Source organism: Molothrus aeneus, chromosome 4 (assembly GCF_037042795.1).
Source record: "Molothrus aeneus isolate 106 chromosome 4, BPBGC_Maene_1.0, whole genome shotgun sequence".
NCBI classification, from domain to species: Eukaryota; Metazoa; Chordata; class Aves; order Passeriformes; family Icteridae; genus Molothrus; species Molothrus aeneus.
In genome coordinates, this window is record NC_089649.1 from 13832933 (window position 1) to 13855074 (window position 22142).

Genomic DNA, 22142 nt, shown 5'->3' on the forward strand with positions numbered 1-22142 from the left:
GAGCAGATGACAAGAGAACGTGTTCCAGCACTTAAAATGCTGTCTGTGTTTTAGGTAGTGCTTAATTAAGAGTGACAGTTTTGAAACTGCTATTTATAGTGTTCAACTGCTATGCCAGGATGCCAGCAGCATGACAACTTCTTCAGAAGCATGGACTTAACCCCTGAGTTTCACTTTCAAAGATAACTGAACCAGCCCTTATTCCATAGGTGGCTTTGGAGACTGTGCCCAAAGGAGGCTGTGCACACCCAGTTTGGTGTGCAGTCTCTTGCAGGCAGAGACTGATTGCCCAGCTCTGTCTGCGGTGGGATAGAAAAGTAATAGGCCTACAAAATCACTCCTTATGCTGTGCTAGTGGGGCACTTGTAGCAGCAGGGCATGCTTTAGACATGCTTGGCTCTCAGAACTTAGGAAAACCAGCTTTTGTCAGGAATTCTGGCATTTTGCCTATGCCTTTAGTATAGGGAATGCAAGTGTGTCATGGCTGTTGTGCTTGCTAGGTTGGCCTGTTCATATACCCAACCATCTGACCAGTGCTTTGCACCAATAATTTCAGGTCAGCATGCTGGGAAATTCCTACTTGTCCTTGTTTGTGTGAGTTTTATAAATTGCCTTACTTTTCACCTTGGTATCTCAAACTTTATCTCAGTCTCATGGAGGGAAGTGGTAGGGGCCTCTCCTTGCTTTAGCACCAGAATTGGAAAAGCCAGCGGTTTGTACAAAAGTTTATTATGGAAAAAAGTCTGCCCGACAAAAACATGAGAGAGGAGCTGTTGAACAAATGAAGCAAATCTGCACAGCTTACAGTGTGATGCTTCAGAAAGTGATCTTCTCACTGTAATTGATACTACAAGTTTGATAAGTACTTGGCCATATGAAATGTGCTGCCTTTCAAATAAACTTCCCAGGTGTGTGCTGGGGAATCTCAACAGCAGGTGAGGCAACCAAGCCAATATTAAAATGGGATTTTTCTTCAGTTGCAGATTTATTCCTCCATTAGTAATTTCTTTGTAATTTCTTTTTTATGTGATATTATTCACCTTCCTTTTCTGCCCTAGTTGACACTAAAAGCACAGGAGATGATTGATACACAGTTATTAATGAAAAATGTTTTTAGATATCTCTTAAAGGTAAAGGGCAGACATCACAACTGGCATTTTAGACTTCTTACATAAGTGTGTATTCATGCAGCAGTGATGATATAGGGTTCCATTTTCTCTTGATTTATTTATTGAGGCTGATAATTTGTTTACTAGTTTGAGTATTTGTCTTTGGCTCTGACTGATATGGAATAGCATCCAGAAGTGGTTCTCAATCATAAGAATTATCTGTAAGCTGTTACTGTTTTCATTCTCAAAAAATATCGGATGGGGATGTGGTAATTGCTGATCATACTCTCAATGTTACTTTTTTCCCTGGTTTTTTATTCCTTTTGTCTTTCAGCACTTCTGCTTCCCCAAAATCCCCATTATCATCCATACTGTTGTTTCAGTGCAGCTTTTTTTTCAGAAATTTCAGCTCTTTCCACAGAGGCCGCTAATTGATGGTGACTTCATGTCCTTGGAAAAAATATATTATATATTGATAAAGCAAAACTGCTCTAACAGATGTCACTGCAGGTTACTCAAATCTGTCTGCTGGTCAAAGGATGATGCATGACCAAAGAATGTACTTCTTGCAGCCTTGCCAGTGTCAAAGCCAGTGTATGTGTAAGACTGGAATGTGTGTCTGGAAGGTATAGGCCTAAGCCTAGTCCCCTTTTTAAGTAGTGCTGTAAAGGTGAATTTATGCTCCGTGCTTGGGGCTGCTGAGAGGATGTGTTCCTTTCTGCAGACTAGCAGACTGAGTTCTTACTGCTTTTTTTCTTTTTACTGCCCCTACAGAGGCTGCAAGTCGTGCCATAGTCCAGTTTCTGGAGGTCAATCAAAGTGAAGAAGCAAGTAGAGGTTGGATGCTGCTCACCACAATCAATTTACTAGCTTCATCAGGACAGGTTAGTCTGAAACAGCAAAGTTACAGATAAATTATGGAGTGGAAGAGACAAAAGCAATAATAAAATCAGCTGCATGAACACTCACCAAAAGATGTAACTATATTCTGCTTTTCTGTGTGAAGATCCTCTTTCTCTTGTATTACCACAGGACTTATGCTTTAGCTCCTTATGGTTTCAGTTGCCTGAAAAAAAGAGTAGTTTTGGGACTTGAATTTATAATGTTCTTTTGAATAATGCATGCAACTTTTATTACTGCCCAAAGGCTTCTCTTGCATGCTGCTGCTTAGTGCCCCATGAGATTCATGTCACATAGAGCACCTAAAGAGTTCAGACCTTGAACTTTGCACACCTCACTGGAGGAGGGCCACAGCAGCTGGAAAAAGCAAGGCCAGCAGCAGTGGTGAATGGGGGCGGTAGTGAATCATTCCTGCCTCTGCTTCTGGTGCTGTGCTCCATCAGAGATCTTTCTCTGGCAGTATATTGGGCAGCTGTGTGGTTTGTTATTTCTGCTCCAATCTGCCTTTGTAATTCAGCACATCATTTTATCTCTGTTTTAGTATGTCACCAGCCTCCACACCAATTTGTCTTTTCTTCCTACTGATGCTTTCATATTTTCTACTACCTTGCTTCTTACAGCTCCTTACACCTTCTTGCCAAGTGAGAGCATAAATTGAAATGTCCTCCTCTCACTCCCATTTCTCCTACTACAAAGAATTGATAGCTGATGAGGGCTTGGCTGAAGGTCTTGTAATTAACTTGTTAACTTCTGTTGGCAGAGACTGACAGGTTTTGTTTCTGTCCTGTGCATTGATTGCTCTGAACTGTGGCTATGAGGTGCTGTTGTAATGTAAATAAATCATCCTATTTTTAAAATTACTGTTTGGATAGGCACTCAAGAATAGATGGTGAATCTGTACTGCTATGTCAACACATCGCCAAAGGTGTGAGAAAGAAAAAACAGCATTTCAATCAACTGCATTATTATGTTTGGAATATACAATATGCTGAACTGGTATTTTTTGCTGTGTTTTCTTCTTCCTCAGAAAACTGTGGACTGCATGACTACAATGTCAGTGCCTTCCACACTTGTTAAATGTCTGTATCTGTTTTTTGACCTTCCACACGTGCCTGAGGTAGTTGGAGGAGCACAGAATGAGCTACCTCTCGCAGAGCGCCGAGCGCTACTACAGAAAGTCTTTGTACAGGTAAGAAAGGTAAAATAGGTCAGGGAATTTGCAGGAGGAATGTGAATACTCCATGTGAGCAAAGTCTAGAAACTTTTCACTTGAGCCAGGTTTTACTTTTCCTTGATTCTTAAAAAACCGATAGCTAAGAGAGAGGTGGATTTTCCTGCAAGCACAGTTGAGGGTAAATTCCCACTCTTCCTCTGGTTTTTTGTCTTTGACAAATACCTCTTGCATAGAAATCTGTGCTGCTTTTCTGTACAGATATTTAAAAGAGCAACATGTGGACTACTATTCTGTTTTCATCTAACTGGTCCTAGTACTTGTTACCTTTGGCTGTTACTGATTGAAATAGATGTAAAAAAGGCTAGTATTGATAATAAAGTGGTGCTCTCAAATGAACTGACTGGAACGAGTGAGGTTTCAGACCTCCCCATCCAGTTGCAGACAGCCTCTCTCCAGTTTTCTGAGAGGGAGCCTGAGTTTTTCCTGCACGAGATGCAAAAAATCAGACATTTCAAAACATGCAGAAAAGGGAGTGCGATGTAGTAGCTTCACTTACACAGCTGCATTTTGTCTTGGTTTTGGTAATTAGGAAATTCAGACCAGGTGCCAGTTATTCAGGTAGGTTTGCAGTTTTGCTGTAGCCTTTCCTGACAAACTTAATTTGACCAAAATGTTATGGTTGCTGCTGTGCCAACAACCCATCAATAGCCTTCTTCCTGCATTAGGAAGGAATACAGCAGTTTTCCTCACAAGGCTTCTCCCTCAGTGCAGAATTTAAACCTGCAAATTAGGCAACTGGCAGATTCTCCAAGAATGGAATATTCTGGTATCCATGCAAATATGCTGTGTCAGCCAAAGAGATTTAAATTCTGCTTCCCAGTCTTCTGGTAAGCATTTTAAACTGAACTGGGACTTGAAATAACCATGTGTCACATAACCTTGTCTTGTGTTCAAAGTATAGAAACACACAAAGAGAAAACAGAAAATTACCTTTTTTAATGTGTTTCCTCACTGGAAGAATGTTTCACCTTTTACTAAGTCTAGGCAAAATTTTCAGTGATACAGGTACTACTGCTAGTTGTTTAATGACTTCCTATTTCAGATCCTAGTAAAATTGTGCAGTTTTGTGTCCCCGGCGGAAGAACTGGCTCAGAAGGATGATCTCCAGCTTCTATTCAGTGCAATAACCTCATGGTGCCCTCCCTATAACCTGCCTTGGAGGAAGAGTGCAGGAGAAGTACTAATGACCATATCTCGTCATGGCCTTAGTGTCAATGTAGTGAAATACATCCATGGTATGGCTCTTTCTTTGGTATTATTTATTGGGATTTTTTCCTGCTCTTCTTTCATAGTTTTCTTATTTGGGAAATAGGCATGAAAATAATAGGGAAGCTTCTAGGCTTTTAGTTTGGACATGTGCTAGTTTACATACAGATAACATTTCTGAGCTGTTATGTAGTGAGAGAGCTGAGTCTGTCTCATTCACCTTTCAGTTTAATCTGGAAGGAGAGTTTCATGTTTTGGTGTAGCATTCATGATAACCAAAAGGAAAGGCTTTTGGTAACTTCAGTAACTGCCTGTATTGAAAAACATTTGCTGTGAAGATGCATTAATTCTTAGCAGGCAGCTGTCTTCCTCCCCTGTGGTTCAGCCCAGCTTTCCCAACCCAAGGATGTTGTTTCTAGGGCCTGGCCCATGGAGGCTCTTTGCTTGGCTGAGAACCATACCTGTGCTGGATGGGTTTGGAGCCCTTATGTTTTCCCTGGTCTGTCACTGACTGGATTGCTGGCACTTCAGTCAGCCTGCATTTCTTCTGCCAGGCCCTCATCTTCCCCACCTTGCTTTACAGATTGAAGATTTTGTGCATTCTGAAGGCCAAGTTAAGTTAACTCATGGGCTTAATCCAGCCTGTAAGTCACTAAATGAATGAAGCATCCAGAATCATTCCAGTTTGTCTCCTGTCCATTTTTAAGACAAGTAGATCCTGGCTGTTGCTGGCATGGAAACTGTATAGGGACATTAGCTGGTTACAGATTTTGGTAGCTAATGAAAGCAGTATTTTAGTCATCATCTATCTTTGCAAGGAGTTGGTAAAAAGGGAGGTGCCAAGCTGGTTGACAACTTGCAGATGAAAACCACTGTTTGGAGAGGATATTAGCTGCCTGGAAGCAGCTTTGCATACAAATTATTCTTTTTGCACTAATTGAAAACCATATGGGTGTTTAGGTATGCAGGACTTGAGGTAAGAAATCTGATAATAGGGCTTCTAATATTATATTTAAGGCCTTTAGACTGAGGGGCAACATAGGAAGCCTTTGTAGTTTTTAATTGGACTGACTGTTGGAGTGAACTAACATCCTTACACATTTTAGCAGTGTACACCTACTGGAAAAGAAGAAACCCACAATTTTGGGTTGCTCACACCCTGAGAAACAAGTGGCTACAAGGCTCTATATTGATGGTTGATTGAATACATCACCCTGCTCTCACATATTTCAGAGAAAATTTCAGTCTGTTTTTTTTTTCTTCTGCTAGCAGTGTGTTTCCAATTCCAGTCAAAAAGATGTGAATGTACTGTATCACTCAAAGCACAGCGTAGTCACCAGTTGAGTGTTTTTAGGACTTAAAAGGTGATAGGCTTCTGGTGGGCTTTTGATGAGTGTAGAAGGTGTATGTATATGTGTGAAGCTGTTATTAAGTGCAACAAAGAAAATAACTGGAGTTTTGACTGTCATTTGGCGTGTTACAGTTGCTACCATTACTACTTCTCTATGGGCTTGATCCATAGAGGAGGGAAGCTGGCATGTGGAAAGATACTCTAGGTTCTTTAAAAAGTGAAATGGAGTTTTAGAAAGAAAGCCAGTAAGCATTACCTCTTTCTTTTTGATTAAAAAAGTGAACCTGACTTAAGAGATAACAACATCTGTCACAAGACTCAACTTATATTCAGGAAAAATTTAAGATATTTCATCATATGCAAAGGAGCATCTTTCACGCTCTCATGCTCTGATTTAACCTCTGAAAAATTTTGTTATCAGTCTAGCTAGAAAGATTTGTGCTTGTGTTGTGCATGCTGCAAAGCTAAACTAGCAAATAATTGAAGGGAGCATCTTTAAAACAGAGTGCAACTTAAAATCTCACTATAGATTTGAGGAAACTTTGTTACTGACCTACTGAACTGATGGAATGTGAGAATTATGCTGGGCAAGGCAACTATGTCTCTTTGATGCCAGCTAATGAAATGCCAACCAGAGAAGGAATAAGATGACAAGTTGTAAGGGTTTATATGTATGGATTTAATAACACTTCAAGTTAGTGCTTTGTATAACTTTGTGTTTTAAAAGAAAAAATATGGTTTAGAATTACTTACAGTTGCCATATTTGTCTTTTTATTTTGTTGAGTTATCTGGTCAGACTTTTTAGGTAAAAATTAGTATTTATCTACACAGTTTCCTCCTTACAAGAGTAAAGGTTGTAAAAGGGAGGAAGAGGTTGGCAAAAAGAGGTTAGGGTTCTGATCCAAAGCCATTTGAGAATCCTTCTCATCCTCAAGTAGTATTAAGTGTTCTGTGACAAGAGATACTTGAATTTTATTGCTGTGTTTTGTGTGTTGGTTATGCCTCTTGCTGTCATTAATGTCAGTAAAATCCTAAATTTATCCACTGCAATTCTTTTCAGAAAAGGAATGTTTGTCCACATGTGTCCAGAACATGCAGCAGTCTGATGACCTTTCTCCCCTAGAAATAGTTGAGATGTTTGCTGGACTTTCTTGTTTTCTCAAAGACTCCAGTGATGTATCCCAAACGTTGTTGGATGATTTTAGGATATGGCAAGGATACAACTTCCTCTGTGACCTTCTCCTCAGGTAGGCAAAAATGCTTGAAGAAATGTAGACAGATCACTGAGAATTTTTCAAAAAAAGTTTTCTTAATAAAGAGTAAATGAATAGATTTAAACAATAAGTGATTATAGATAATTATGGAATTAAAATATTAAGACCAAAACATTGAATTCTGTGTTTCTCTTCATTTATTAAACTACGTTGTTGAACTTCTTGTTCTTTAGTACTGGTTTATTACTAAGTGTTTCTTGCTTTGGAAAGATAGCAGTTGCTTAAAAAAACTGGTACTAAATATTTAGAGAGTATCCAGAACATAAAATTTTGGCTGCAACTAGTGATTTTTGAGTGGTTGGAGTTTGTTTTGTTTTGCCTAAGGGAGTGGTTTAGTGGTGGGCTTGGCTGTGTTGGGTTAACAGCTGGATTCAATGATCTTGAAGGTCTTTTCCAACCTAAATAATTCTATAATTATTGTCTTATCATGCTATCATAAGGAAAAATCCCATATGTAAATGTGGTGAATCCTATGAGGGAATAGGGTTTTTTTTCCTAATTAAAAGTACTTCTAAGCTGCTAATGCATTAAAAAATATGGTAATGAAAATGCCTGCCCAAAAAACCTTTGGTATGTGATTTATCCATGATCTCTTTTCTTTCCATGAAAGAAACTTCTTTAATTTTCTGACTGAGAAAGAAAAGAGTGTCTATTGCTTTATTTGTGTAAAATCTATGTAAAGTCTGTGTTGCTTTGTTTGAATATGAAGTTTTGAAGAAGAATGCTTAGCTGTTGCTATTGTAAAATATATATATTTTATGAATCCAAGGTACATACTGGGTAACTATAAGTGTACGCCTTATGACGTATATTTGGGTCAAAGATGCTTCAGACATTATTACTAAGAAATGCCAATGTTGTTATCTCCCTATTTTTGGTGTTAGTATGCTGAAGTTTGGCACCCAAATATTTGAACTAAATTTTCCACTACATTATATACTTCTTAGGGAGATTTCTGTTTGTTTTAAATGGATACCAGACATAGGCATGGCATTTGACATTTTTAATCACACTTAAAATTACTCATAAGTTACCTTTGGTGCCACAAAAGCTAAAGCACCTGTTAAGGAATTGTTATTTTTCTTGTTCTATAAGTGGAGTTTTGGAGTATGTTATATTCCCTAATGCATTAATTCAAAGTAGTATAATTCAAATGCAGTTGTTTTCCAGAAGCTGTCAGCCAGAGTTTAGGGAAAATATGAGGGGAACATGCTGTCATGTTACATGTTGAGGTACTAAAGTGATTCTCTGTAGATCAAGTGTTTTAAACAAATTCTCCCCTAAGCTTGCATATCCTTAGATCAAAGAATGGGGGATCCCTGCCAAATATATAGGAAACCTAGAGATTTGAATGTCTCATTGAAAAAGGAGGACACCTGGGATCATCAGGTGACATCAGTAAAGGTTAATAGCATAGGAATGTGTTATCCTCATTTCTTCCTGAGGGGGTTTTCTAGAAGAAAACAGTTCCTTGCAAAAAACAGTGATCTTGAATGAGCCCATGCATTGGTCAGTGATGGACGACAGTGATGTATTCTTCCTGTTTTGGCTCAAACCTGCCTACAGAGACTTGTTCACTCTGGGGCACTTTTATGATGATAACTGTCATGTGAGGGTATGAAATCTGGACACTGGGTCTCAAGCTGCAAAGAAGAAAGGCTTTGGAGCTGGAAAAGCAGAAGGATGTGTGAAGAAGGTGGCTCAGTAAGAAATTGCAGAAGATCTGTGAGGGCAGGAGGAGCACTTTGGTAATTTCATCTGGATGATGTGAAAGGGCATGTGGAGGATTAGTAGAATGATAATAGGTGAGCTCTGTGCTTCTGTAGTGGTTGTTTGCAGGAGGTTCTTGTTTGAAGGAGGTTCCTTCCTCAGCCACATCTGGCTGAGAAGATGGAGGATGCAGAATGAGCTGCTTGTGAAGGGCTCCCACAATCATTTGTCAGCAAGAAGCAAAACAGAGCTTGCACTGCCTGAGTCTATAGAAGAATGTGGACGCCAGTTTACTCCTGAGATCTACAGTTAGTAAATAATTAAACATGGTTTTGTTTGTGGTGAAGTGGCAGGAAAATGAGGATGGTGTTAGGATTCAGAGTCAGTTTTTAGGATTTGGTCTGATGGTGTGTTCCTGTCAGTAAATGGTTGGAATGGGATTAGCATTTCCATTCTCTTGTGTTCAAAGGTGCTAAGAGTTTGTAGTTCTAGTGGGCGTGCTTCATCCCATGCTTGTGAGTGCTAGGCCTTTACCAAGATACCATTTCATTAGCACAAAATATTCACTCTCAAAGTGGCAGATGTAGTCTAGCAAGTTAATTACAGATCTATTTAATTACAGACTATCCTATACTTTCCCTCTACAGTATCTTCATGTCTGTGAGAGGATTCTTAATGTAATTTTTCATGTCTCTCTGCTGACTGTTGAGTTCAAGGAGAGATTTGTGAGGTAAATTCCTATGGCAAATAACTCTTTGCTCTTTTAAGTCCAATGTTTGAATAATCTAATGGTAGGACATATGGACATGGAAAATACTGCAGGAATCAGGCAGTAAAATTAGTCTCTAAACTGATAGAACAAAACAGACCTTACTGAAGTGATTTGATTCAGATAAACTAGTGCTGCTAACTTGATCCTATTATATTTTCTTTAGGTTAGAACAGGCAAAAGAAGCTGAATCTAAGGATGCTTTGAAGGACTTGGTTAATTTGATAACTTCCTTAACAACATACGGTGTCAATGAATTAAAGCCTGCTGGTGTTACCACTGGAGTACCTTTCCTGCTACCTGGATTTGCAGTCCCACAGCCTGCAGGCAAAGGTGAGTCTGCTTTCTTTCTCTCTGTTTACTTTTTTTGTTGTTCTAAGTGCAAGTGACAAGATACAGAGCCTGCTGTGTATTGCACAAACCCTTTGCAACTAAGCCTAAGTTCTTTACCTAAGATTCTTTATCAAATACTCAGTTATTTTGGTCTCAAATATTTTATTTTGGGCTTGGTACCCAAAGAAGAAAGCTTAGGTCTTTTGTCTTTGAGGACAGGTCCAGCCTCTTCACTGCAGAGCTTGCAGAGCTGACAGTTTTCTATGTGGAGATTTGAAGAGATTATCTTACTGGAGAGATGCACTGATTTGATTTATAGTGTTTTAAGCTGCTCTCTTACTAAATTGATATGAAAGGCTGATGTGGCTGGCTTGATTTTTTTTTGGTGTTTTTTTTGGTTTTTTTTTTTTTTTTTTTTGTTGGTTGGTTGGTTTTTTGTTTGTTTGTTTTTGGGGTTTTTTGATTTTTAAATCCTTCCCCTTTTTCACTTTGCTTTCTGCTAGCTTTTGTCAGCTCAGGCAGATGTAACTTGTGAACTGAAATTGTTATTTCATCACCACTGTGATCAGAGCGATAAAATCTGTGATGTGGTTGAAACCAGTCAATTACAATTTGGAGATAAGGTTGAGGAAGTCTTGGGGGACAAAGGGTTGTATAAAAATAAACTCATGTTTCATATCCTGTGCATAAACTTAAAAATCAGGTTAGTCTTGTATGTAACTAAGGAGTTTGGAATTTAATAGTGACCGTAGAGCTACTTTGAACTTTTATGAGATATACCACTACACAAGAAAAGTTTATGCTAGGATTGCATTTACAGATTTATAGACTAATGAATATACATCCTAGGTTCCTTGGACAGTGACATCCTTTCTCTGGTATGGAGAGAGTTCATTGTTCTTAGAAATTGTTTTTCTTTTGCACTAAATTTACAAAGAAGGTGAACACTCAGAGTTTAATTTCTTCATGTCTTGATAATAATTTTTTTTAGGGTAATCAGCTTGTCTGGTACAATAATATGAGAGAACCATGGTCTGTTGCAATCTGCAAAAGAATTCTTTACCTTTGTGGTGTTTGTCAGGACATCTCTGTTCCTTTTACCTGCTTTTCATAATGTTTGAAAATTGTCTTTTTATGAAGACTTTGTTTTCTCAATTTACTAATTTCTCAATTATTTCCATTTAAATCATTTTAGTTCGTGAACTCTGAAAAGCTGGTTAGAATTTGGTTTCTTCAGGGGTCCTCCTAATAATCAAAAATAATTTATTAATCTACTTGATTGCCTGGAGCAACTGTTGATACTAAGTTAGAATATTAATACTTGTATCTGACACTATTATGTTCCTGTCACATTTAAGAAGTTCTAAATCCCCTCATTTGAACATTTTCATAGTAAAGAAAGCATGTGAATAAGTCCTTTTAGGAACAACTGTGTTATAATGTAACTAACATTCTTCCAGATGTGAAATTGTTCCAATCTTCTTTTACTAGGGAGTTTTCTCTTGCCTTCTGGAGAAATACTGAAATGGAAGCTGGGGAGGCTAGGCATGTAGTTAACTGCATTTACTGTTCAGTTGGGACAACTTAGTTTACAAAAATGAAGAGAGTAGTGTGCCATAGAGAATACATAATAAATAAGAATTTTTTGTTTATGAAAGGCTTTTCAAATCAGGTTAAAAGTTTGCATATACCTTTATTGGGAAAAAAAAAAGATTTTATTGTTAAAGCATCCTAAATGCTTTGTTTAGATTGTCTTTAAAGTTCTCACTCTTGATTGTGTATTTTGTTAGTTATATTTTATCATTAGTTGTTTTCTGTATCATGGGATCTGTCCATTGTGTCTTGTACTATTCCTACAGAAGTTTAAAAAGTTGAATTTAAGGCATCTTTTGAGTAGAATAATATCTGCCCATAGAAAATTTTGGGGCACACTCATAAATGATGTATTCTTTAGCTAAGTGCGTGAGATATCAGTCAACTTGAAGGTACTTACAAGATGAAGTGTGACTGAGTTTAAAGCTGTGAGATATTTGTGTGCTAATATTATAGCTACTTTATGCTTTACAACTCTTTCCCTGTGTTTTAATTCTGTAATTGTTAATAGTACTGGACCCTGCCATAGCTTTTTTTATTCCCAGCTGCAAGGGCTGTGTTCTGCGTTATGGAACACAGAACCTATCACTGTTGCTATAATGAGTTCTCCTATGGCATGGGTGCATCATGAGCCGGCTTTGTTTTGTCTCTAGGACTGTACCCCATGTCCATTTTAACACTAAATCAGTGTACTTATCTATTTTAAAGAAATTATCTTTGATCAGCATCTTTAGCTGCTTACATAAACTCTTACTACCAAATATATATTAAGATGCCATCTTAAAGAATAGTAGGTTGTGGAATTTGCAGTGTAAGTGGATGTGCAGAGGCTTTTTTGAAGTTAATTTTAATGATGTTTTTATTAAAAGTGACATCATACACTGTTATTCCTACTTATTAAAATGCATGGATCATGATTAATAAGTGTATTCATTGTTTATGATAATTAAGAACTTTTCTCTTTCCTTTTTCCTCCCATCCCACTTTATTTCCTGATTTAGGTCATAGTGTGAGGAATATTCAAGCATTTTCTGTCCTCCAGAATGCGTTTTTGAGAGCAAAAACCAACTATCTAGCACAAATCATCCTTGATGCCATCACGAATATTTATATGGCGGACAATGCCAACTACTTCATTTTGGAATCGCAGCACACATTGTCTCAGTTTGCAGAGAAAATTCCTAAACTTCCAGAAGTGCAGACCAAATACTTTGAGATGCTGGAATTGGTTGTCTTCAGCTTGAATTACATACCCTGTAAAGAACTGATCAGTGTGAGCATCCTTTTAAAATCCAGCACTTCTTTTCAGTGTAGCATCATTGCCATGAAGACACTCTTGAAGTTCACTCGTCATGATTACATCTTTAAGGATGTCTTCAGGGAAGTGGGGCTTCTGGAGGTGATGGTAAATCTTCTTCATAAATATGCAGCCCTTTTGAAAGATCCCACTCAGGCACTGAATGATCAAGGTAGTGTGTCCATTTCCATTTTTCTAATACTTGTCTTTTTTGGCTGGAAATACTGGAGTCTTGTATTTAAGAGAAAGGAGAGAGTCTGAACATGTACCTCAAGGCCTGAATTCTGCTGAGGACTGCTGTGCCATCTTAAAAGCTCATTGGAATTGCTTCTCTCAGTTTCTTGAGAGAAGCTCGAGGCTAACTTTAATGAATGATGCTGTATGAATGCAAAGTAGTACAAGCTTGTATTTTCCTTTCTAAATGATTTTTTGATGTACTGGTTCAATATTTGTTACTTAATGTGGAAAAAGTATAGGGACAATGCATACCATCAATGTTCTTCCTAACAAAAGGTACTTTGTAACTTTGTGTTTAGCCCCAGATTTGAAAAAATACTATAGAGTGCATATCTGAGCTCTTAATAGGAGACTTTTATAAGCTGGGTCTACATTTTTCTAAGCATTAAAAAAAAATAAATGAAGATGAGTTGTCTCCAGACTGGAGCATCTCAGATAAGCTGTAGCTGCTAGGCCTCCAAAGCAGGCTCTGCCACGTGCCATAGGAGCCTACATGCACAGACAGACAATTTTTTTTACATTCTTCATTCAAACTGCAGTCAAGCTTGTGTGCATCAGTGACATTTTTAACCATAACTGCTGGATGTTTCACCTGGATTTAATAGTATGAAGCTTCATTAGTGAGTGATAGCTGTAGATTAGTTGCAAAGCTTTGCTCCCTTCAACTCCATTGGAAAACGCATCCGTTCTTATATTCCTGTAAATAAATGGATGAAACTGTCATCTAATCAGGGTGCTACCTGGGTGCACATGTCCTTGTGTTGGGGTTTACCTTTTATTAGAGTAAGTTAAAATAACCAAAAACCTACCGTTTTTCCTGGAGTGTTTCTCTGTGCGTACTATGCCAATTGCAGTGTTGGTCTGCTACACCTGTTAAGCAATCAGCACGTTTGCTGTAATTATGTGAGTGTAGTTTTGTGGGTTTTCTGCAGAGTTTCTCTTTTCAGGTACTGAAAACTGAACAAGAGCAGATGCAGTTAATCTTCAACTGGTGGTGTTTTGTGGCTTGAGGAAACAATAGCTGCAATGTCAGGAGCTCACAATGCTCTAAAACTTCAGTTTAAATTATTGTCTTTATAAAATTAACTTTTCATATGATTCATGGTTAAGCTTTCCCAGGAATGCATGTGTAGATTAAATCGCAGCTTGCTTTGGAAAATTTTTGGGCTGCATGCTCACTGGAGAAGCAAAGAAAATAAAAGTGTTGATGGAAAGTATTAAGAAGCATCTTTGAAAAGAGTGATATTTTCTATGACTTTAGCTTCTGAATTTTTTTTTGTAGTGGATTCAAGAAACAGTTCATTTGAGGACCAAAAGCAGCTGGCTTTGTTGGTTATGGAGACCCTGACAGTACTACTACAAGGATCAAACACAAATGCAGGTGAGTGAAGAGATTGTTGTCAAGATATGTATAAAGAAAATCATGTCTTGACTTTCTATCTTCAGGCCAGTATTCAACTACACTGAAATACACGTTCTCTCTGGCCAAGTTTTCCTAGCAAAGAGAACAGACAGCATAGCCTAGAGTGCATAAAATAAGGAGAACAAGATAGTGTTTAACTTAAATTTCTTTGGTATTGTTTACTTGAAGGCAAACACCAGACCCATCACTCTTCAACAGGTCTATAATAATTCATGGTAGTGTTTGTAAGACTGTTTGGATATTCAAAAATTTAAGCACATAATTAGAAATGTAGTTCAGTGTTCAGTGTCATGTCTACTTAATGTAATGGCTGTACCTTTAGTTAAAGATCTTTTTTCATTTATATTAAAGAGTTATTCCCAGTCAATATGTACAAACAGGGCTCTGTTACAGTTGTCCTTTTGTAAATGTAAGGCAGTTCTGTATTATAATTCATTAACCAAGACTTAGTGATTTTGAGACTGTGGTAGCATCCATCTGCCTTGCAACAAACCCTTGACTGCTGTTAGATGGCATTCCTGACCTCACCTAGGAAGCATCAGTCAGCCATCAGGACCTCCTTGCTGCTTCTCAAGACTGATTTAATATCTGAATATCCACTGGAGAAACAACAGTGGGAGTGTAAAAGACATCAGCACTTTGGGATGATGCCACAGATGATTTTTCTGAGGAATCTTGGAGAGTTCAACGGCCTCATTTCACCAGTAGCTCTCCCAGTTCTGGAGTAGGACAGAGCATACAGGACGAGCTGAGAAACTATTTCTCGAAGAGTTTGGCTGCTGTCTGTACTGGGATGTGAGCGCAGTGGCGCTGTATCCAGAGGCCAGCAGGGGTTATAGGTCATCACAGAAGCATAAGTAGGCACAGCCTTGCAGTGATTCATACCACACTCAGTGCTTGGTTTCTGATTTTAAACCAATCTCTCTGATAAGCTTTCCAGAGTATTGCAGAACTGCCAACTACATTTCAACAGGAAATTTGGATGTCAGACCCACACAGGTTTGCTGGATAGTTGAGAACCTACACTAAGAGTGGGAGAAACATAAAATGTTATCCCAGTCTCTATGAAAACCTGACCACAAAGGAGATGGGCTTTACTTCTGAAGGGGAGTGCAACAAGCTCGTCTGTCTCAAGGTCTGAGGTCTCTCCTTTTGCACTGAATCCATCTCTGATGCAAAGGACATCAGAGAAAGCAGGAGACAGGAAATGGATAATGGGATTCATGTCAAAGGATCCAAAGGACATCAGAAAAAGCAGGAGGCAGGAAATGGATAGTGGGATTCATGTCTGTGTATATATATGTGTGTGTATATATATATATATGTTAGAGGGAATCAACTTATCAACTTGTTAATCCTGAACTTGGTCATTTAAGCTGCTCTTTGAGTTTATCATCACATGGAAAATTATCCCTTTTGATGCAGTAATGCAGCATTGATCCATTTCCCCAGTCAGTTTTCATCTTCAGTAATTAACATAAGAGCAATGCTCTAGGTCCTGACACTGTACTAAACACACATTATATATGCCATATATATACACTTTGGGGTTTGTAATGCTTTCAGAATCAATTTTCTTATAATTTTTGGTTATCACAGTAGCCAGCAAACTTGAAAAACATTGTTTGACTTATGCTTAATCTGTACAGGGATAGATCTTGTCACAAAAAATCTGCAGAATCTTACAAATGATGTGGATAGACTGAACCACTTCTCAACCAGTGCTCATGCCCAGAAACATCCCCGTTATATTTTCAGTACATAGTGCATTTAGGTCATTACTAAATGTAAGATAACACTACCCTAAACCAGAACAGTATATGGTCCTCACAAAACACGGAGGGTTTGGTACATTTTTTATTTCATCCTGAGACCCTTTGACCTCTAGCATGTAAAGAGTAACTGCTGTTGGAGAAACAGAATTATTGAGGAAATTCTTAGTGCTGACCTCCATCCTTGTACACAATGCCTTGAGTGAAAAATTTTGTCAGAAGACATTGAAGTTCTATTTTTGTTTGTGTTAGAGGAGGAAAAATAGTAGTAAATCATTTCACATCCATAGAGCTAAAACTCTGCCCTTTATTCTGTAGAAATGAAAAGTAACACTTTTGGTGTTGTTTTGTTGTAATTATTTGCCACTGTTTTTATTTTGCTTACTCTTAAAAGTGCTTACTCTGCCACCCTCTTTCTGAGCAGGCATTTTCAGGGAGTTTGGTGGTGCCAGGTGCGTGCACAACATTGTGAAGTATCCGCAGTGCCGCCAGCACGCGCTGATGATCATCCAGCAGCTGGTGTTGTCACCCAGTGGAGAGGATGACATGGGCACCCTGCTGGGGCTGATGCACTCGGCCCCACCTACGGAACTGCAGCTCAAAACTGACATCCTAAGGGTAGGTGAAGGGTTCTTCTTCAGCACTCTTGCTCCTATGGTGCGGTTCCAAGAGAGAAAACACTGAGAAGGGGGTTGGATTGAGCTGGATTGGATGGGTGATGTTTAGGTAGTATGTAGATTGTCTCTGGAGTTGAAATACGTATATTTGATCCATGCTTTTATTTTTCCTTTCTACCATCTATATCCATGGTAGGCTTCAGAACTGGAGCTGTAGGCTAGTGAATATGTTTTTAGTGTCATCACATTTGTGGATAGAAAATTAGGTTCTGCAGTTAGGATAATTTTCCCTGGTGGGTTCTTACTGAGTTAAAAATAATGGGAATACAAACAAAAAAAAAGCAAGCAAGTAACATACATTTATTTTCAGCTCTGACTTGCATTTTCTGTGGCATCTTATTTTACCAATTTTTATCTATGAATGCTGAAATAATTAATATAAATGCAAATTGTAATGATCATAGTAGAAGATAAAGCTGAAGAACTTGCTTAAGCAAAATAATGGAATAGTAAGAAAGTAAGGCTGGGAGTGGAGGAAGAAGCAAGAAAACTCTTGTCTGTTTCCTGTTGTATTAGGTATTTCGTTTGCTAATCTAGACCCACAATTTCTCCTCAGAGTAGTTAATGTTATTTTTTAAATTGACAAAATACTGATTTATTTTAGGGTAGAAAAGCTGAGGCAAATAGTAGAAAGCAAATGAGTCTTAAAGAAGAGGACTCAGGCATCTAGGTTAATTTCTGTTCAAAGGAGCTGTAGTATTTCTCTGGCAGATGAACAGCTTCATATTATTCCAAAAGACATAAAGAAAAGCTAGTAATAAAACTATTCATTTTCTGTGTAATGTCTGTGAAGGTCTTGAGCAATTTTTGAGCATGTGTTATTCACCATACCTACGGGGAAAGAAAAGATATTGGAGTTCCCCAGAGGATTTAACAGAAAATCAGGATTTCTGTCTTTCCCTTGACCTGTTGTACTTGTCCTCCCTTGATGCTGTTCTCAGACGTTTTGGTTATGGAACTGACAGCCCAGAACAGTGTGGTGATGTGTCTCTTACTGTTTGTTCAAGTTTGTCAAGAAAGGAGATGGTGCCTTCAGAGGAATGACAGTCTTGCTATTTCACTACCTATCTTCTGAGTGCTTAAAAAAGCAGCTTGATTCTGAAGAAGTAAACTTTCAGTCATGGGAAATTCTCCCTGGCCTATTTTTCTGTATCAGTAACATTTTTCTGTTGTTTATGATGCTTTCTGTAGGGAGACTTTTTCTTCTTTATTCACACGTCGTTCAAACTTCCCATGACAGGTATCCTTTTCATTTGTTTTTGGCTGTATGGAGGGGCTTCTCTGCCTCCTGATTTCACAGATAATGAGTATTATTCTCTAGTACCCAAGTTCATGTATTTTCTGCTGTTTATACCATGGCTTTGCATTTATTTGTTCAGCAAGTAAGGTTTTATCCACTTTCGTTTCTCTCTACGGCTTACTTTTGAGAAGAAACTCTTAAAATATAGTCTCAGTCTCAAGTCAAAGATTTATAGAGGAAAGCTAAAAATAAGTGGGCATATTTGGCTAATTTTTACTGCCTGAATTTGCTAACTGAGTTGTTACATTTGAGTTCTGTTGTGGATTCATAGCTGCCAGGTCTTTCCGCATTGTTGATTTCTAGGGGACTGTTAGGATGCTCCAAGGTTTGGAATTCTCATTGCTGAAAGAAGTAATTTGCCTTCTCTTGTTTGAAATTGTTTGTGAAGTGAGATGGCAGAGAAGATTCCTTTCTAACAGAGATACTCTCCACCTAGTCACTAAGAGAATTATTTGGCAATTTTGGGTTCCATTCTGGGCTTGGTCAGGTCTTTTCTGTTGGAAGGTAATTTCTTATTTCTAAATAAGGGTCAATGTTCTACTTTGCCCCCTGATATTTTTATTTATTTTGTAAACTTTTGAGTTATCAGAATTTTTGTAGTAAAAGTGGACCTTCAGAGATTTCAGGCATTACCAAGTTCTGACAGACAAGTGACACGAGGATTTTACTGCCACAACAATGTTTTGTGAACAAAAATGTTCCTACCTTTTCCCAGGCTGTTTGTAATGCTGCTGCTTGTTGTTGCTGTTGTTTCCCTGTTTTGATTGTTTGTTTTGTCCTACAGGCCCTACTCTTGGTGCTGAGAGAGAGTCACCGCACAAGAACTGTTTTTAGGAAAGTTGGTGGATTTGTGTACGTCACATCTTTACTTGTTGCCATGGAAAGATCTTTGTGCTCACCACCTAAGAATGGCTGGGAAAAAGTAAACCAGAACCAAGTGTTTGAACTGCTTCACACTGTGTTCTGCACATTGACTGCAGCAATGCGCTACGAGCCAGCCAACTCTCACTTCTTCAAGACAGAGATCCAGTATGAAAAACTGGCAGATGCTGTTCGATTACTTGGCTGCTTCTCAGACTTGAGGAAAATAAGTCCCTTGAATGTCTTCCCTTCAAATACACAACTGTTTCAAAGGCTTTTGGACGATGACCTAATATCCCTGGATTCTGTGTCACCTACTCTAAGACACTGCAGCAAACTTTTTATTTACCTCTACAAGGTAGCAACGGATTCTTTTGACAGGTATGGCCTTTGCTTTTTTTTCCCTTCCTTTTCTTTCATCTTCTCTGCCTGCCCCACACTAGTGTTCCCCAGAATAGTTCTCTTCAGATACCTTCATTGCTTTTGTATTTCCATTTTAATCTACTTCTTTCTTCCTTCACTCCACTGAGAGGAGGATAAGGTGTTAACATCTGACCAAATAATGACTTAGCTTGCTGGTGTTCTCCAGGGTGTACAGCATTCTCTCTGATGTTGGATGTTTTTATCGTGGCTGCAGTTAAAATAGAGATATCAGTTCATGGTTATATTTGATGTGTTGAAGCAACCTGTTGGTTGATAGGCTGACAGGTTGCATTATCATAATTAGAAAAACTATGCTTTTACTAAGTGAAATGAAAATTTGGTTGTTGAATGTCATACCTTAACTTCATGTTTCATTTGATATGGAACTTTAAAGTAAATGATTAAATAATACCATGATTAATTTAAAAACATAGGATCATTTAGGCTGGAAAATACTCTTAAGATCAGGTCTAACTCCAAGTTTGGCACTACTAATCAACCACTAAACATGTCCTTCAGTGCCACATCTACATATCTTTTAAAGACCCCTAGGGATGATGACTTAACTCCATCCAAGGGCAGCCTGTTCCAATGCTTGATAAACCTTTTGGTGAATTTTTTTTCCAAATATCAAATCTAAACTTCCCCTGGTTCAACTTGAGGCCATTTCCTCTAGCCTTTTGGCTAGTTATTTGGGAGGAGAGGTGGACGCTCTACTGCTATGACCATCTCCCAAGTAGTATTAGAGACTGATAAGGCCTTCCCTGTGCCTCTTTTTCTCCTTGCTTGCACATAAGATGAACATCTTGTTTGGCATGGATTTGCTTGTTCTTTAAAGTTTTAGGTAGTCTGTAAATTATTGTTTTTTTTAATTTAAATGGGAGACACTCCCAGAGTGAAACAACTTGAATTTAAATTGTAGTGAGACTCAAAATGAACAGAAATGTGTTTTAAAGGTTCAAAATGACAACAAAACTTTGTGAAATATGTATTGAAGACTGGCTTGTCTTAAAGTACTTTTTGCCACAATTTAAGGTACAAAACATGAAACACAAACCTAACCTTTGTATCTGGGACCTTCAAGCTATTTATACCCCAGCCTTTGAATGTATGTGACCCTGTTATAATAAGATGGGCCATCTTGCCCCCAAAGCAAGAGATCTTAGTGCTTTTCTTTTCTTTAATGAAAATTTTAACAACTAACAAACCAACAAAAAAACCACCCTAACACACTCTCGCACTCACACTCTGACATATTCACCAAAAAGCCAATTTCAGAAATCAGTTTAATTAATCTCATTTTGAAGTGTTATTAAAGCATTCAGGTAGCAGGAGGACAGTTTGTATTAAGAGTGTGTTACTCATACTTAGAAGTTGACACTGGCTAACAGTAGAGAATGAGGGAACAGTGGGGTAAGTAAATCACATGGTGATGTTGCATAAGATACCTCACGAAGTTCCCTTTTTTTTTTTTTGGCTTTTATTTTCAGTGATTTTTTTCTTCTTTAAATTTTCTGTTCATCATTCATTATTGAATTTACATTGACTTTATTTCTTATTCCTGTTGGTTATATCTAATTTACTGAAGCTTTACTTCTCCTCTGAATTTCTGCTGTTGAGCGCTGAAAGATGTTCTGCTTTGCTGGTATCTCAGCAGAGCACTGAACAAGCACTGCAGAGTCACACCACAAGACCTCTGCACACTTTGCATTTCTGTGTGTTCACCTGAGGCTGTCGTTCAATTTGTCCTTTGTCATCCATGTTGTTTCTGAAGGGTGGATCCAAGTAACTATTTTATTGGTGCTTTTGTAAAACTAACAAGCTTATGGCCTCTGGTTTCTTCTCTAACCTCTCTGTCCTACCCCTGTCTGTTTTGTCTGTAGTCGTGCAGAACAGATCCCTCCTTGCCTGACAAATGAGACTTCTCTCCCCTCTCCTTGGGGTACGCCAGCTTTGTCCAGGAAAAGGTACCGACCCTTCAAAGAGAAGCTGATCTCCTTTCCAATTTTTCTCTCTTGCTGTTGTGTTTCTTCGTTTTGGGGGAGGGATGTTTCTCTTAAATTGCTATTCTGAGGAGTGCATTTCCACTTGTGTGTTTACTGGATAAAAAAAATGTAAAGGCATGTTTCATAGTGAATCCTAGGCAGTGATGAGATGAGAGATGTCTCCAGATTTCCATAGCACTTAAAGTTAGACTTGTGTTTCAAAACCAAACAAAGCCTAGTATAAGAAATTATCTAAGGGAGGTATATATCACACTCTCAGGAGCAGTTCAAAGGGATTCAGACTGTGCTAGTACATCAATGAATACAGCAGGATTTCTTTTTTCCTGACTAATTTTTCAAGGAAGCTTACTTTTGGTGGAAGGTGGATGCTTGTAAAGGTGCTCATTTGTTAGTAATTGCAGAGAATAAAAGGTAAAGAATGAACCTGTCAGTACTTGACTACCAAATCATGTAGAGACATGCTGAATTAAAAGGTTTGGAAAGAAAGCACAAATGGCCCAATTCAGAAATCCAAGCACCTGCTTTCACTCCCAAGCTAGTCTTTTCTTATGCATCTTAATGTGTCTGGTAGACTTTAATATTTTTTTAAAATAAAGGTTACTCTATGAACAGTGTTATTTACAGGTTTGTGCAAATGCAAAAAAAAATTTTCCTGGAGTCCCCAGG

At 38.2% G+C, this 22142-nt stretch overlaps 1 protein-coding gene across 1 annotated transcript in view; it reads left to right on the top strand.

Moving 5' to 3' along the window:
- Window positions 1–22142, top strand: part of WDFY3 (WD repeat and FYVE domain containing 3) — a 151705-nt gene that overhangs the window by 62587 nt on the left and 66976 nt on the right. Inside the window, exons 4-13 of the mRNA XM_066547961.1 lie at window positions 1884–1993; window positions 3037–3198; window positions 4286–4478; window positions 6862–7048; window positions 9721–9887; window positions 12482–12949; window positions 14297–14395; window positions 16634–16827; window positions 18971–19428; window positions 21354–21437. Coding sequence (XP_066404058.1) covers window positions 1884–1993; window positions 3037–3198; window positions 4286–4478; window positions 6862–7048; window positions 9721–9887; window positions 12482–12949; window positions 14297–14395; window positions 16634–16827; window positions 18971–19428; window positions 21354–21437 — 2122 coding nt within the window. The remainder of the gene's footprint in view (window positions 1–1883; window positions 1994–3036; window positions 3199–4285; window positions 4479–6861; window positions 7049–9720; window positions 9888–12481; window positions 12950–14296; window positions 14396–16633; window positions 16828–18970; window positions 19429–21353; window positions 21438–22142) is intronic.